Source organism: Anopheles coluzzii, chromosome 3 (assembly GCF_943734685.1).
Source record: "Anopheles coluzzii chromosome 3, AcolN3, whole genome shotgun sequence".
Classification (NCBI taxonomy): domain Eukaryota; kingdom Metazoa; phylum Arthropoda; class Insecta; order Diptera; family Culicidae; genus Anopheles; species Anopheles coluzzii.
This window is the reverse complement of record NC_064671.1, coordinates 31,977,303-31,993,623: the sequence shown is the minus strand read 5'-3', so window position 1 is coordinate 31,993,623 and position 16,321 is coordinate 31,977,303. Positions and strand designations below refer to the sequence as shown.

Sequence of the window (16,321 nt, the reverse complement as noted above, 5' to 3'; positions counted from 1 at the left end):
TACCACTGTTCTTTCTACGGAAAATCTGCTATCAATGTAATGTTCAGCATGGACAACTGCTTATTATATATTAACCTCCTGTGAGTTATTTCTGTGCTGGATCGATGAAAGACGCAGCCTTATATAATTGAACAATTTGTATTTCTTATGTTCCTTTGTTGTAATCGATAGAACTCGTACTATAGACAGACAATGTAATTCAATACTCAACTTGTATATCAATTAAAATGTTGGTAATTTGATTTAGAATTTAGAAAGCGATGGAGAATAACTAAACAATAGCTACTAAACACTGTCATAGGTGCATGACTGTTTTGTTCGTCACTGTACGCTCATGTTTGCGCTTTCCTCCTTTCGCGGAGAGAGAGAGAGTGTGTACTTTGCTCTCGCTTGCGCTCAACCAAACAGCTCGAACCTGCTCGCTCTCACATCAAACTGCTCGAACCCCACTCTCACTATGTGAGAAAACCATGTTTATCTCTTCTCACTGTAAGCGGTCAACCCTCAACTAAAAGAAAAACTACAAACCGACGGGGCCAAAAAAACTGCTCGAACTCACCCTCTCCGGTCTCTTAGTTCGTGTTGTTGGAACGAACTCTCACTCTCTCTCTCACACTCTGTCTCTGTTTTATACCCTCTCTCCCTATGTTTGAAGCCAAAACCCTCGTCGACAAACGCAACACGAGTCGGCATCGGACCGTTTCAGCGGCACCGTTTAGCCATTTTGTTCGTTACCTTTCTCGCGGCTACACGCGTATCTGCGTCGCGCTTTTTGGGCAGGAAAAATCTCGCTAGTTCGATTGCGTTTTTTTCTGTTTTCCCTCCTTTTGTTGTTGTTATTATTGTTCTTTCCGCCGTCGTTGTGCGTGTGCGTGTTTTCCCCCCATTTTCTCCCTGCAACACTGTTGTGCGTGTGTGCATTTTGTTTATCCTTCGTTCATTTGCAAATTCAACATCGTCCGCAACGACATCTTCACAAAATAGTAAAGGCACAAGCACAGGCAGCAGCGCAACGATCAAGGTCGGGTGTTTGTACGTGCGGTGCGGGTTGTTGAGCAGTTTTTCCATCAACAGTGTCTGTGAAGTGCAGTGCCGGTTGCTAATACTCGCCTTCCCAGTGGCTGGCGCGGCTAATGCCGGCCGGAATAGTGTGCTTGGTCGAAGATTGCCAGTCAGAGATCGGCACAGCCGAGAAGCTGAGAGTAATAAATTTCACCGGCAAGTGAGAAGAAGGATTTGCGGTGGTTGGCGAGTGGTACCAAGGTGAATGTTCTACGTTCTTTGCATGAGATTGTAAAATTTGCGTGAAACCGAATATCTCGCTTTAAAGTGATTGTAACCGATCGCCGAAGCCCTTATTAAGGCGCGTGCTTGGTTGGGCTGATTGCATTGCACGGTTCACTGTACGTGAGCGAAAGAGGATAGTGTGCCGCGCGGGATCGATCCAATTTCGTGTGTCTGTGCCTTATTCGTGTGCATATCTCGGCAAAGTCAACAGCCTTCGCCCAGCGCGCTCGGAACGGGTGGGCCTTCAAATAAAGTTGTGCAAAAATAAATACACAAGCCAGGCAAGGCAGGAAAAGGTAGTTGAGTGTGTGTGTGCATGTGGTGTAAGTCGTCGCCTGTGTTGTGCGCACTGTGATCGTGTTGCGTCCCATTGCATGAATGGTTTTCCCTCCTGATTACTGATCGTGTGCGCTACGTGAAAAAGGAAAAAGAGATAGTGAATATCTGTGTCTGTCTGTGTTGGTAAAGAATATTTTAAAATAGAAAATCCGTCCCAAACGCACACACTGCCAATCCGGATAGAGAAACCAGCGGAGCAGTTACCAGTGGAAACTCAAAATTCTCAAAAAAGGAGCAAAACTTCCCCAAAACACACACACACAAAACACAAACACCAGCATCTGGGGAAGAGTGCAGCCAGAAGGGCGTTTGTTTAGAGAGGTGCGTTAGTGGCAGCAGAAGGTGAGTGTGAGTAGGCAGGCGAAGGACGAGACACCGTGGCCGCCGTCTAGGTCCGGAAAAGGGAATGATATAAATAACAAACCACGCGCGAGCGCGCGCACGCCTGAGCGCGTCCCTTTTTTTTGGCCCTCAACAACTTGGAGGGATGCTGGCTGGCTGGCTGTATATTGTATGCTGAACGGTACAACCGCGTGCTGCTGCTGCTCGGTAAAAAGGGTCTCTCGATGACGCGAACGACTGAATTGAGTATGTGTGTATTCGTGGTTTTAAATGTGAGCGGAATGTTTCGCCGAAATTGGTGGCCTCGATCGCGGCACCGCACGCAAGACATGCACGTTTTGGCCGTACTTTTTTCCTTATCTTCCTCTAGTGTTGAGTGGTGGGGTTGTGTGAGCCCTCTAGGTATAAAGCCTTTTTTGTTTTTTGGGGAGCAAACGGCAAAAAGCAACCAAAAAGAAACGTTCCGTGTTGCGCGATCCGGTTCGAAGGACCAAACAGCTTGATGGGGATATTAAAGTGTGGAACCGCGAAGGAAGGGGGGGTTGCGATGGAAAGGGCAGAACCGTAAGCCGGCAAAGAGAATGGTAAAAATCGCACAAGAAACTTGGAACAGCAGCAATAGCAAAAAACAAAAAAAAAAAAAGGGTAAATGTGTTCGTCCCTGAGCTCTCCACTCCGGCTCCATCCAGTTTAAGTGTGTGTGCGATGGTTATGGTCAAAGCCGGTTGTACATGTGCACCCCCTCGCTCTTACATGATGTGTACCGACGCTCTGAGTGTGTGTATGTGAATTCGCCACTTGCGAAACGGTTTGCCGGCTATTAACTAAGGCCCGAAGTAAACACCGGCACGGAAGGGCAACCTCTTGGCACATTGGTTAAGGCACATTGGGGCAGAGAAGGTCTCTGGAGAGTGTGTGAGTGTGAGCGTTTAGCATACTTCAGGGATCGGAACTTCTGGACGGGAGGTCTTCTTTGCTTGCTTGGATATTCCTCTTGTGCTCTCGCAGAGCGCATACATTGCGAAAGCTGGAGGTCGCATTCTGGGGTTGTCGATCAAATTTCAGCACCAAATGGAGCGATGAAAATTAATCCCTTTTTTTTGGGCGGACAATGTAGAAGCTGATGTATTGGGCAAGCCAATTCACGTTTTTGTTTTTGGATCCTATGAACAACAGTTTAGTTGAGCCAAGTTCTTGAAGTCGGTTTTTTTTTGTTACCCTTTCGGATAACTAGTTGATTCTCGTCGTTTGTCGATCTCTTCTTTCTCTCTCGCTCAATTGACGTCTACCAAAATGTGGCGTGGCGTTAAAGAAAGTTATGATGGAAAGGCATTGAAGGAATACATAACCAGACGAGTGTGTGCACGTTTTGCGTCCAGTTTTGTCGAGTAACGGGAGTAACAACGTCAGAGATAAGAAAGTGCAGCAGCTTTTAAGTGTGTGGTGGAGCAGTCGTCGCACGGTGGAGTTCGATAATATTGAACTACTGCTTTCCGACAGTGAGCTTGTGAGTCAAAAATCTTATCGCTCTTATGCGACGATGTGTGTTGGTTGAGTGGTTGTGTAGCCAAAGTGCATTAGGAGCAACAATGTGAAGGGGGTTTGTTAAGTCGTTGTGGATGTGTATGGCATGATATAATTTAATGGAGCTCGATAGTCAAACAGAGCAGTATGATTGAGCAGAATGAATACCAAAAAGTCATTTTGTTTGTATTTGGAATATAAATACTCCTGTTGTATGATTTTATTATGATAATTTTGAAATAAATTCAAGAATACATGCCGTACACAAATAAAAAGAACAACCTCTCTATGATCCAGAATTATGTGCTCAATACTAACGTCACACAGCGTTACACCAATTAATTAAGGAACAACCCCTTGCTGGAACGCTCCGACGCTTCGTAGCAATGCCTAACACAATCCCTCGTTCTATGAAATGCCGGAAATGAAACTCTAATTGTGCTGATAAAATATTCTACCAATCTACATACGTAGCGGTCTCGTGATGAAAGAATATTAAATGTGCCTTCCATCAACGCAAAACCATAGAGTGACTAGGGATCGTGTTGTGATCACCCTCCCTTTTCCATACCAAACCGTGAACCGTTGAGCGTTGAAAATGAAAGGGTTAGTGCGTTAAAATCTCTAGGGGTTGTAGCTCCGTTCCACCTGGAGTTGTACGCAACTTGCCTAATGTCCTCAGCTCTCAGGTATCAGGCCTCAGGCCTGGTCAGTGTGGAGGACCTTTTGCCGCTGGACTCATGCAGCTGCTGCGACCAGTTGAGCCAGGATTTATTGGATTTATGAAGCTTGTGGATGCGCTTGCATCTTTCCAGTGCCGTCGTTTCAGCAGCACGTACCGTTCTTGTGCCATGAAGTGTAACACTGAAGCTCTAATGATGGAACGAAAGCGAAACCCTGTACTCCCCCTGCGCACGGGTTGTGGCAGAGGAAGTTGGGCAATGTGTGCGGCTGGTGCGTGCTCGCCTGATGGATTGCGATTGGGTGGAACTTTAATTTAATTGAATTGAAGTGTCTTGTAAATGCGAAGGAAAAAGGTCTCTCTATGGGTTGTTGGTTGGTCTGTGTGACGGCGTGGACTCTGTGCTGTGCTACCGAATAATGATGAGCTTGGACGCCGGAGGGGTGTGTTGGGGAGGTGGAAAAAAGGCATAATTGAAACGTTTGCGCAGCATGCAGCCACACATACAACCACACCAGCAGTACTGCTGCTGCAAGGGCGTTGACAGAGACGCACAGGGCGCAACAGCACAAGATGTTGAAGCGCAAGCAAAGTTCCATGCGTGTCGCCGATCGGACGGCTGTGTGCGCATGTTTGTGTACAAAACGCACTCCACGGTTTGCGGCGGTATGTTTCGACGGCGCAGGAAGTTAACACAAACAAGCAGGCCGAGGTTGACGGCGACGCAATTGCATTTCATGTCGTTTTCATGTCGTCGTGCGCATGGTAGCGTTTGAGGTTGTGCCTTTCGAAAAAAGAGCGCATTCGGTTTTTGTTGAATGGTAAACTTTACCCATGCTGGAATGGAAAATATTTTTAGAAACCTGAACCTCGGTTGTGTTGGTTTTTCGAGGCGTTCAACTGTCCATAACACAATCGCAAAGAAAACTATAGCGAAATTATATTTTAGCGGGCTTCGTAAAGTTTGAGGACCTCCAAAGCCTTACAAAAAGGTATCTTTTGTTGGACCAGTTCAAAAGGACTCATTGACGAGTTTTCGTCACTAAGCAATACTTCTACAATCAAAAATTTCAAAACGAATAGAAATCTTCTTTTAAAGATGCTGAGACCGACACGACGGCGATGCTTCTGAGCATCTGTAACATTAATTTCCGTTCTGCCCTTGTCTGTCATGTTGATCGCTACAGCTTCGCCGAGAAGAATATCTCTCTTTGTATGTTTTTATAGACTGGAGATGAATTTATGTTCACAATGATATGATGCATGCATCACACCGCTCGAAGACTATTCCGGCAAACACTGCATCAATGAGTGCAGCTTTGTTTTGGTCTGGAATTTATCCCATTAATCTTTAAACTCTGCTTCAACACACACACACATGTGTTTCGATTTCTACTGGCGTCAAGGCGAAGAATTGTGTTCTCTTTGTAAGAAACACGGCCCAACCAATTAACCAACTCCACCAACAATTCACACAACGGCACAGCAAAGTTCAGGGACGATCCGAAGAAGCGTCGCCGCCGTTTTGCCGTCTAAAATGCGATGGCAAGATCTTTATGGCTCGGCATTTGTGGTTGCTACCTTCGCAAGCGTCCGGCGCAAGAATGACTCAGAAACGTCCCGTTCGATGTGTTCGATGCGATCGTTGGACGTTAAATGGGCGGATGATGGTAGTCATAACATTAGGAGTTTTTTTTGTATCACAAAGTAACAATCTCGTGTCCTCGTGCAATATTTCGCAAATCGACACTTCAGGGTGATGAACGGATCCGGATGTGTTGGACCTTGAAAGGCAGGCGGATAATGTGTTTATGTAGGTTAGGATTTTAGCTTCTCCAAGATTTTGTTACATTATGCGTGCATTGAGCTTTGAAGATGTTAAAGATTCAAAAACTGCTGTTCGTAATCGCACTCAAAAAAACCAACTGTATTATTCCATTTACAGGGCAAAATAAAACAATCGGTGAATGATTTCGATAGCAGCAATATCTTAAGAGATTGGTGATGGGTCGTGCGCTTGTGCTATCTCCAACGAAACTGAATAAATAACAGCTGTTGAGCAGCTGTGTTCGCTTTTGGAGCTCTTCTGTGTACCCCCGCCAAGAGAGACCCCGGATGTTGTTTGATTTACAGCCGTATTTGAAGAATAATGCTATGGCCAAGACTGACCCCTGTGCGCGGTACGTGGAGCAGACCGCTCCATAAGAGACGGTTAATGACTCGGCAGAAGCGCAGGAGGCTACTCACAGGGTGTAGTTTGAGATTGGCGAGTTTGCAAGAAATTCCAATCCACGTATAGAACCTTCCTGTTTCGGTAGGAAGTCCACTGTGTGGATAATATTGAAACGCTCGTTCTCGTCGGAGCCCGTTTTTCACACTCAAGGCGGCTCATCCAAAGCGGTTCCAAGCATTCAGCAGTTTAATGAGCTTTTAAGGATGGCAAAGTCACAGCAGAACCTCAGGGTCTTTTTCAGGGCGATCACGTGTACTGTGCGAATGGAAATGGCTTAAGCCGAAGCCTCAAAGTCAACCCGTGCCCCGCTTGGGAGAAATATCTTGAGCATATGAACGAAATTTTCCCTGGGAAGAATGTTTCAAAAAAGGTATTTGCGAGAAATAGCGAAATGGCAAAGAGGTGTGGAGACCCCGGGTGGTGGCGGTGGTGAGTACATGGTAATAGATATGCTTTTAACCGAAACGAATGCTGTGTGGCGCAAAGAAATAGCATTAAAGCATTAACCCTGGCTCGCGCAATCGTGCGAGAGTATGTGAAAGAATTCGCGTTCCGGGTCGTTGGATGGAGGATTGAGGATGGACAGAAATAAGTAGTAAAAACGGCCCGTCTCAGGGCAAAGATCGTTCAATTCCGCAAGCATCTTGTACGGTGGCGGCTTCTTTTTTTTTAACAGCGCACACACGTTGCAGATTAGAGCGGATCATGGAGTAGGAACGGGGGGAAGCATTATCTATAGTGAATGAAAGACGGAAATCCCACCAGGGAAGTAGCGACTCGGTGCGTGAAGCATCAGTAGAGTTGGGAGATTCTCCATCATCAACTCCAAACGAAATTTGAAGTTGGGCAGTGTGGGGATGTAGGCTGTTTGGAGGATCATTACCACCGCATGCCGTGAATAATTACGTTCCACCTGGTGTTTGTGTGTGTGTGTGTTTGTCTGCAGGTTTCTGCGGTCCGGAATTACACACCGGAAACGAGTGCGCACTGCTTTCCAGGTGTGTCTGTACGGAGTTGCGTTCCACATTTTTTTGTTGTTACACATGCGGCAACTGATCTTGATACATCTGTCAGTCTGATACACGTTCAGAACTAACGTCCGGTGGGCAAGGATACATCAGAATGTTTGCAATACATTAGATCACAAGTCTTATTGAAGTCAGAGATCCTATCGTCCAGTATCAAATCCACAATTCCAGAAGAGAGAGGATCCAGCTGCAAAAATTAACATAACCGGTTACTCTCCAATGTTCTGATTCGAAAGGAGCATTGCCGAACTTCAGAACAATGCCTGGCTGTGTTATGTGGCACACATTTCCTTCTCCGATGTTTTTTAAGCTACAATATTCGCTTCAAACACAACAACTTCTGCTAATTGCCCCTGCTTGACCTTTCCCACTGTTTCGTTGTGATGCTCGTTAGCCGAGGAGAGATTGCATTCTACGATGACAATACCGTAACCTGCAATGCTGTCCGTGTCGGAGCAAGGTGAAGGCTTGCAAAACATTCAATCAACTGAACATAGAGAACGAACGCTAATTTCTTTGAACATGTAGAAAGAGAGATCGACTAAGCTCCAAAACCTTTACTCGTACCCACCGCAACCCAAAAACGGTCAGCGCTTGTCACCATTTTGTCGAAAAGTGAATAATGAGGGCGCCCTAGCGAGAGGGCCCAACAACATGGCTACATGGAGTAGTGGAGTTTTCTCTTCTTGTTTGTTGTTGCCACTTGATAAGCGAATCTGTGTGGCAAAGCAGCTCACAACATGTACGACGAATTGCGGTACCGTGCGAGCCTGAAGATCGTATGCCCTAGTCAGCGAGAACTACGGCTGACAGGCGCTGTCGTACGACACTGTCAAGCTGTCGTCGCTGCAAATTCTTCCGGGGGTCTCCCGGGGGCGGTAGGCACATCTTCGCACGCTGTGGTAGTATGGCTGGGAACGGACGATTAATCGAAAACGCATCGGAATGAAGTTTGCTTCCAGCTGGACACTGCTACACACGGCGACCTCCCGGCCTGGGAATGTTGACTGGCAGGAAAAGTAGTTTCCACGTGTGTCTCCGTGTGTTCCGAGTCAGTGAACGATAATAGGGTGTACCACAAGAACTGCTCGCAGAAGATAGTACGGTGGCCTTTGGAAATTGCTCCCGCACATCCAATGCTTTTTTTTCTCTCTTATTGATTCCTGTACTACGAAAAGACATTACCCTTTTTGTGGTCTCTTGCTTCCCCATTTTCTGGCCCGTTATCGTTGCACGTACGTTCCATTCTCCCTTGTCGTCGTTTCTGGAGCAAATGATGGCATACACACACGCACACAAAAAGCAAAATGGAACGAAAATGTAGTTTGCGTGCCGGTGTTGACCATCGCGCTTGATCGAAGGGAAAATATAGGGCTTTATAGTTTTTGCCACACCACTTCCCTTCCTCCTCATTCTCTACACCACCTTCCCTTGCTGCGACTGGAATGTGTGCGTGGTAGCAGTGTAACGTTTTCACCGTTCAGCTCGTGGGGCTTCTTCGCGCCTCGTGTGGCGCCATCCACACACTACCCGTCCGTCAGCCGGTAAGGTGGAAAATGACAGCGAGTAAAAAGTAGAGTACGCAGCGGTGTGGTGGGGCTTTTGATGGAACGTGATTTTGTTTCGAGCTCAGGTTGGAAAAAGATTTTCCTTCTTAAAACCAAAAAAAGAAAAAAACGTATTTTGAGCTAGTGTATGTACACACTTGAGTACAGCTGGTCGTTGGTACAATTTATTCAATTTGTGTGTCATCAACAGGGGGCGGGGGAGTTTGTTTGTTGGTGATTGGTGGTGGTGCAAGCAGCAACAAAAACCACACGGCAGGACTGCATGTAACTTCTTGCGCGTTGCTTAAAGCTTGTTGGAGTGGAAAATAATAAAAACAAGCATCCTGCCTTCGAGCTGCTTTCAAGGTGATCTTCGTGACGTAGTGTAGCGCAGCAAACGCGGGACCGCTATATAAAGGCAATGGCTTTGCGTTTTTGCCACTGTCCAAAAATGAAGTCATCGCGCTTCGAGGGTCGCGTAACGGAAACGGCTTGTGTAATTTTACGTGTGTGTGTGTGGGCTTTTGATAGCAAGACCAACCTTCTTCAACAAAGAATAGCACATACTTAGCTACAAGAAATCGAAAAGATCGTTTTTGTGCTTTCGAAATCTGATTATTTGTAAAAAGATGAATGAGTTTTTAACTCGAATAGAAAGCGCAATCTTCATTTGAATAATTAATGCACGTCAGTGCCACCGTGCCAAGTGTCTTGAGTGTGGGGCTCAATGTATCATTTGAACGGCAGTCTCTTCATTTACGTCTGAAATATGATTCCTTTTTCGTTGCTGTTGCTACCTCCGCATCAAACGATTCAGAGGCATCTCCTCCACAACCAAAGCCATCTTTTCATTATGCAAAAGAGGAAAATTGAAACCTATTGCTGCTGCTGCTGCTTATCCCAGCGGTGTGTGGAAGGTCTTCAAGCGACAGGAACAACGACGGTGAGAGGGAAAGGCCTTTGCGCACATCGGTGGCCCGACCTACTGAGGGCCCGGTTGCCATTTTTGGGCAGAACAGATATGACGATGTGTGTGGTGCAGCAGACGAGGACGATCGATGATCGGGCGGTGCCTCGGGATCAGGTTATGGTTGTGCTGTGTTTGTTTGACATCACAGCGACAGTTTTTAAAGGGTTTATGACAATCCTGCGGGAGATATGTCGCTTAACGTAAACACAAACTATCCGTCCGGTGGCAAACACTGCTCGAAAGCATGTAAACCGATATTGGAAATGCTGTGTAGGCTTTCTGTTTACAAATGTGTAATTTCTTTCGGGATTACGAAAAACTTGCAGCCTTGATGGGTGGGTAAGAGGTTGTCTAAAGATTAAGTTTCAGTAGCGCATCCTCTGCGATCAAGCCTAAATGCTTCTGCTGTTGCTGCTTGGCTGACGCGTAGGATGGCGTGAACAGAGCCCTGAGAGGCCACCCTCGTTGATTGAACGCCGTTTCGGTGGGCCCAATAATCGATTCCATGTGTTTCAGGCTTTACAAGCCTGAGTGCACGTGCACAAAGCGCTGATGCAGCGCGATTTGCTGGCTGATTTATGCATCCCATAGTCCGCTTGCTGCTGGTGGCCGGTGCTGTGGCATGCGAAAACTGGAGAAAACTCAATCAATATTTAAACGCGACTGTGAAGGAAGCGATTGCGTGGTGGTTTGCTTCTTTTAGAAAATCGCTTTATATAAGTCGTGTTGAAACGTGGGCGCATCGCTAGTAATTGCGTTATACTAGCTCGATGATGATGGCGTAACATATGTTCATCTTTTTATTTTGCATTGCAACACAACTAATTAGTGTTTGTTTTATTATTTCTCTACTTTTAGGTAAGCATCGCTTGTTGGATCTAGTTGAACATACGTAGTGCAATTTTAGTGTTGTTTTACTGAAGTACTACAGTGGTTGGTGAGTTTTTTTGTGTAAGTGAAATTTGCTCTCTTCGGGTGGTGTGTGGTGTACATGAAATCCTTTTTAAATCTGATCCCGCAATATCACAAAGAACGAGTAGGTAGTTTTTACTATCTGGAAATAAAGATGAGAGAAAACGATCGTCAGGGCGTCAGCTTACGAAGAGATATCACCACAACTTACAATGCCAAACTGTTCCATGTTCATGTAGTAAAACTTGCCAGCAGTGATGCCAACTGGACTTTGAGCACGGACAAGAATTAGCTGAAGATCTTTCTGTATGTCGGTGGTTTGAGTTTCCCAGCCACTTTCGTAAACGGTATGTGCTACACGAGCACTCTGAACAGAAAAACAGAGAGAGAGAGGAAGAACTTAAGAATCTTCATAACACTGGCATCAAAAGAACAACTTACCTCGTACGATAGCTTTTCCCCAAGATAACAGTAGGCAAAGGTTTCCGTTGTGTCGAACACGAACAGTACGAAAAGGTTCATAAAGTTTACATTGAATCCCTGCAGATTGTAAGCTCAGTGTCAAGTTTGATGATACATTCAATAAGGTTACTTGCCACTTACCGATACGGTGAAGTAAAGCAGCATTGAGCTCCAGATCAATACGCATAGAAGCAGTTGCTGTAACAGCACTAGTGACGTGATAGATTCTACCAGACTTGCACAGTTAAGTGCATCCTGATGCATCTTGATCACCGACTTCAACTCTTTACGGAATGTGTTGTCCTGCGTTACAGTTTGTAGCTTCAGTTGTACCAGTTGAAAGTAAAGGGTACAGTAGGTAGTAATATTACAGATGGTTAGAGTCTTCACCGTGCCGGTAAAGGCACAGAGATACGCGGTAGGCGTCATGACGACACCGAAGATCAGGTAGTGCGTAGCCGAGGTGCGAGTCTGTAGTCCGTAGAAGTTTTCCTCCATTTGTAGCGTGTAGTGCATGGTTGCGTTTTTGTTCCGTACCGTACCGTAGAACGTGTAGAGCGTAGAAAGAAAAGGAGCTAATGCGTAGAAGTGAGCTGCAAACATCACTACGATGCAGAAGATTCTGGTTATCTTGTGGATCATGTCGTGCTGGGTCGTCAAATGCTGGACCACCGCTGGAGGTGACGCACGGATAACTGTAACAAATTGTGCAGGGTTAATTTTGATTATTGATTATAATTATTCTAGTTTGTTAAAACTTACCCGTTTGGGAAAAACTTCTAGCATGTTGAATGAACTCAGCCAGTTTGCGTCTGTTCAGAAACAACAGAAACATTCCGCAAAAGGAGTTGGTTTGGAAAATCAGCTCAGCGGTGCCAATGATTGTTATCTCAAGGTCGGGATATCCGAAGAAGCACTTGGGCACTACTATGAAGAAAAAGTAGGTCAGCATAACCGGCACGATACGAAAGCGTTCCTCTGAATGGTTGGTAACGCCAAACACTCGGAGCAGCTTGATGGAGATATGAGGCATGCCAGCCGGTTGCTCCTGTCTTAGGAAGTTCATCTTATTGTGATGGATGAGCGGAGATGATGTCAGTGTTGCGAGGCTGAAATTTGTACTGAGCTGCCAACAGGACTGCACTTTTGAATATAAGGAGCTGATAATTTAAATCCAATTTGCTACGTGTACGAGCCCGTTGTTACTATCACCAAGTCGATACGGTTGAATCTGCCCGGAATAAAACTAAGGGTATTAATTTTTGATCACAAACCCACTGTAGTGATGAAAAGGATTCGAGTAGACTTTGTTTCTAACCATGTGTAAGCAATTCCCAGTGGAGTTTGTGCTTTGTTGCTGGGTGCCTAATTTGCTGCAGCGTGTCAATAGTAAATATTTGATCAGAGCACACCCGTGGCAACAATCACACCAGCCATCGGGTAAATCAATATCTAGTTTTGCTTCATTTAACCGGTCAATTTACAATAAATCTCTCAGCAGGATAAACACTGAGTAGGTAGTTTTAAGGAGCTGCAGGGGGTGGAGACAATATAGCCTTATTATTTTGAAACATTATAGAATATGTTGATGGAAAGCCGTTTATGATGATGTACCTTTGCGAATTGCTCCATGTTGATGAAACAAAACTTGCCGGCGGTTATACCAATGGGCTTTTGTGCGCGTAGCAAAATTAGCTGAAGGTGTTTTGCGATCTCCCTCGGCTGTTGCTCCCATTTTCCGTTGTATACGGCATATGCGATCCGTGCGCACTGTAAATGAGAATTTAAAAAATAAATACGTGCGTGTGATATGCTTTTAAGCAAGTGTGTTATGCAATAGGGGTTACCTCCATCGAAAGTTGAGTACCGAGGTAACAGTAGCCGAAGGTTTCGGTCGAAACAACCAAAAACAGCAACAACACATTTATCATGTGGCCGCTCATAGTCTGCAAGGTTGAGCATAAGAAGATAGCTGATAGATAAATCTTTGCTAGTAGCAGTTTGTTCACTCACCGCGAATGTAAAGTACAGTATCATAGAGCTTGACATAAGCACGCACAGGACAATCTGCATCAGCATGATCGGGGATACGATGGTTTCCAACAAATCAGCACAGCACAGTGCCTGCTGGTGCATCGTAACGATCGTTATAATGCTGTCACGATCAGACGGAACTGTTCGAGTTTGGTATTGCAGTTGGAATGTAACCAGCCGAAAGTAGACGGTGCAATAGCTGGTGAAATTGAAGACGATCATAATTTTGGCACATCCAACATATGCACAGACGTACGACATCGGTACCATCGGGATGGCGAACATAAGATAGCTTCGCAGTGAGGAACGAATCTGCAGTCCGTAAAAATCTTCCTCCATATGGAGCACGTACTGTGCGGTGGTGTTCCGATGAGCAGCCCGAACGTACGACCAGAACGTGGCGCAAATTGGTGCGGTAGCAAAAATGCTAACGGTGTACAAGATGACTAGACAGTAATATCTGGTCCATGTGTGCATTCGCTTGTGATGGGACGTTAGCAGCTGGCGCATATCAGCCTGGGCGAACTGGAAAACTGTCACGGAATAATAATATATTGTAGAAGGACTAACACACGCAATGAGATAATTTTTGAAAGTGCATTGCCTACCTTCGTCGGCGATAGTTTGACCAACTCGAACCAAGCACTGTAACTGTTTGCTACTTACCAAAACCAGTAACAAGCCAGTAAAGTTGTTGAGCTGAAAGAATAGCTCGGCCAACCCGACGACGGACGCCTCGAAGCTGGTGTAGCCGCAGAATAGTTTGGGAATCGCGATGAAAAAAATGAACAACAAATACACTGCGGTGAAGCGATGCGAAAATGTTTCTCCATTGGCAATTCCTACGGCATGAAGCAGTTTTAACGCGAGATGTGGCACTCCCGGTGGCTTGTGGATGGTGAAAAATCGTCTCATTTTTCTGCTAAATAGTTGTTGCTGAATGTTGAGACACTGGCTAACTGAAGCAAGCTTTGTTAAAATTTAACACACTCAATTCGTTATGCGTGATAACATCAAACGGGGTTTTGCTGCAAAAGATAATAACCGTTCAAATCATTACGCTGTTCTATAATGCATGGAGCGTGTGTGACAGGTGCAAATGTAACCCGGGTCGTTGAGATTAGCGATTGGAGTGCATCGTGTTTGAAGTAGAACGCATTTTAAATGTGCTTGCGTAACCGCTGTTGGCATTGATCCATCAACACAGCGAAAATTTAATGCGTTGTCTTGACGACCTGGAAAATGGAAACAATAAACTCAGAGAAGTCGGTAAAAGATTTTTAACCGTACCTTAAGCAGCTAGAATGAAAATGGTCCAGTATTTGATGTCGCTCAGAATCGGTATCTATATGGCCGTTCCGAAGATAGAACGCACAGAAACGAACTTAAAACTGATCTCTTAATATGACGTAGATAGAGTAGGTAGTTTTTACTATCTGGAAATAAAGGCGAGATCATCGTGACTGATCCAGATGAGATATCTTTTGTTCCTATACAACATACAATGCCAAGTTGTTCCATGTTCATGTAGCAAAACTTGCCAGCAGTGATGCCAACCGGCCTTTGTGCGCGCGCGATAATTAGCTGAAGATCTTTCTGTATGTCGGGAGTTTGAGTTTCCCATCCACTTTCGTAAACGGTATGTGCCACACGAGCACTCTGAACAGAAAAAAAACCGTTCAAAAAATCTTGAACGTCTCTTTCTTAGTGACATGACGATGGATCACTTACCTCGTTCGATAGCTGCTCTCCAAAATAGCAGTAAGCAATGGTTTCTGTTGTATCAAAAGCGAAAAGGACGAGAAGGTTAATAAAGTTCAAATCGAATCCCTGTAATCGAAAGCTTAGAGTCAGTTTTGATAAAAGTTGATTCACGCCTACGATGAGTTTCATAGGTACCGATACGGTGAAGTAAAGCAGCATTGAGCTCCAGATCATTACGCATAGGACCAGTTGCTGTAATAGCACTAGTGACGTGATAGATTCTACCAGGCTTGCACAGTTAAGCGCATCCTGATGCATTACGACAATCGACTTCACCTCCTGACGGAACGTGTTGTCCTCCGTAACGGTTCGCAGCTTCAGTTGTACCAGTTGAAAGTAGAGGGTACAATACATGGTAATGTTACAGATGCTCAGAATCTTTACCGTACCGGTGAAGGCGCAGAGATAAATGGTGGGCGTCATGATCATGCCGAAGAGCAGGTAGTGCGAAGTCGTCGTGCGAGTCTGTAGTCCGTAGAAGTTTTCCTCCATTTGCAGCGTGTAGTGCATGGTTGCGTTATCGTTCCGTACCATACCGTAGAACGCGTAGAACGTTGAGAGCAATGGAGTTAGCACGTAGAAGTGGGCTGCAAACATCACTACGATGCAATAGATTCGGGTTATCTTGTGGATGAAGTCGTGCTGGGTCGTTAAATGCTGGACCACCGCTAGAGGTGACTCTCGGAAAACTGTGTGATGTGAAGGAGACTCAATTATTTTACAGTTTTATCCTTACATCCATAAACTTACCCGTTAGAGAAAAATTTCGTACTTGTGTAATGAACTGTGCTAGCTTGTGTCTGTTCAGAAACAACCAAAACATTCCACAAAAAGTATTGGATTGGAAAATCAGCTCAGCGGTGCCAATGATTGTTATCTCAAGGTCGGGATATCCGAAGAAGCACTTGGGCACTACTATGAAGAAAAAGTAGGCCAGCATAACCGGCAGGATACGAAAGCGTTCCTCTGGTGGGCCGGTAACGCCAAACAGTTGAAGCAGCTTGATGGAGATATGAGGCATCCCAGCCGGTTGCTCCTGTCGGAGGAAATTCATCTGGAGTAATAGTGGTGGACGCTAGTAGTCGATGTCAGTGTTGCGAGGCTGAAATCTTTTCTTACAATGAGGTGTCAACTGGTTGGCACATTTCTATATAATACTCTTATAATTGGATTCGTGTGAATAAAAAGTTCAATGTG

At 45.3% G+C, this 16,321-nt stretch overlaps 4 protein-coding genes across 4 annotated transcripts in view; 1 reads left to right on the top strand and 3 right to left on the bottom strand.

Annotated features, from left to right (window-relative positions):
• Positions 1 to 16,321, top strand: part of LOC120955716 (klarsicht protein) — a 192,096-nt gene that overhangs the window by 74,569 nt on the left and 101,206 nt on the right. The window lies entirely within an intron of this gene.
• On the bottom strand, positions 10,724 to 12,397 carry LOC120955717 (odorant receptor Or2-like). The gene is made up of 5 exons (XM_040376818.2): positions 12,089 to 12,397; positions 11,468 to 12,021; positions 11,306 to 11,404; positions 11,076 to 11,231; positions 10,724 to 11,006 (listed from the first exon to the last, which is right to left on the bottom strand). Exons 1-5 carry the CDS (start codon positions 12,390 to 12,392, stop codon positions 10,956 to 10,958), a joined length of 1,164 nt encoding a protein of 387 aa, XP_040232752.2. The 5' UTR covers positions 12,393 to 12,397; the 3' UTR covers positions 10,724 to 10,955.
• LOC120955726 (uncharacterized) lies at positions 12,743 to 14,281 on the bottom strand. The gene is made up of 4 exons (XM_049609098.1): positions 13,969 to 14,281; positions 13,174 to 13,893; positions 12,941 to 13,096; positions 12,743 to 12,857 (listed from the first exon to the last, which is right to left on the bottom strand). Exons 1-4 carry the CDS (start codon positions 14,273 to 14,275, stop codon positions 12,850 to 12,852), a joined length of 1,191 nt encoding a protein of 396 aa, XP_049465055.1. The 5' UTR covers positions 14,276 to 14,281; the 3' UTR covers positions 12,743 to 12,849.
• Positions 14,482 to 16,192, bottom strand: LOC120955718 (putative odorant receptor 92a). The gene is made up of 6 exons (XM_040376819.2): positions 15,875 to 16,192; positions 15,260 to 15,813; positions 15,092 to 15,190; positions 14,864 to 15,019; positions 14,651 to 14,796; positions 14,482 to 14,595 (listed from the first exon to the last, which is right to left on the bottom strand). The coding sequence occupies exons 1-5, from the start codon at positions 16,176 to 16,178 to the stop codon at positions 14,746 to 14,748; spliced, it is 1,164 nt and encodes a 387-aa protein (XP_040232753.2). The 5' UTR covers positions 16,179 to 16,192; the 3' UTR covers positions 14,482 to 14,595; positions 14,651 to 14,745.

What these genes read in the sequence shown, in the direction of transcription:
- LOC120955717 (XM_040376818.2), bottom strand. Translation starts at nt 12,392, where the DNA reads ATGAACTTCCTAAGACAGGAGCAACCGGCTGGCATGCCTCATATCTCC. An exon ending in TAGAAGTTTTTCCCAAACGG is followed by an intron (nt 12,022 to 12,088) that starts GTAAGTTTTAAC and finishes AATTTGTTACAG; the next exon opens with TTATCCGTGCGTCACCTCCA. An exon ending in ACATGGAACAGTTTGGCATT is followed by an intron (nt 11,007 to 11,075) that starts GTAAGTTGTGGT and finishes CTTTATTTCCAG; the next exon opens with ATAGTAAAAACTACCTACTC.
- LOC120955726 (XM_049609098.1), bottom strand. Translation starts at nt 14,275, where the DNA reads ATGAGACGATTTTTCACCATCCACAAGCCACCGGGAGTGCCACATCTC. An exon ending in TCAAACTATCGCCGACGAAG is followed by an intron (nt 13,894 to 13,968) that starts GTAGGCAATGCA and finishes ATTCCGTGACAG; the next exon opens with TTTTCCAGTTCGCCCAGGCT. An exon ending in GTACTCAACTTTCGATGGAG is followed by an intron (nt 13,097 to 13,173) that starts GTAACCCCTATT and finishes TCTCATTTACAG; the next exon opens with TGCGCACGGATCGCATATGC.
- LOC120955718 (XM_040376819.2), bottom strand. Translation starts at nt 16,178, where the DNA reads ATGAATTTCCTCCGACAGGAGCAACCGGCTGGGATGCCTCATATCTCC. An exon ending in ACGAAATTTTTCTCTAACGG is followed by an intron (nt 15,814 to 15,874) that starts GTAAGTTTATGG and finishes CACATCACACAG; the next exon opens with TTTTCCGAGAGTCACCTCTA. An exon ending in GAGAGCAGCTATCGAACGAG is followed by an intron (nt 15,020 to 15,091) that starts GTAAGTGATCCA and finishes TTTTCTGTTCAG; the next exon opens with AGTGCTCGTGTGGCACATAC.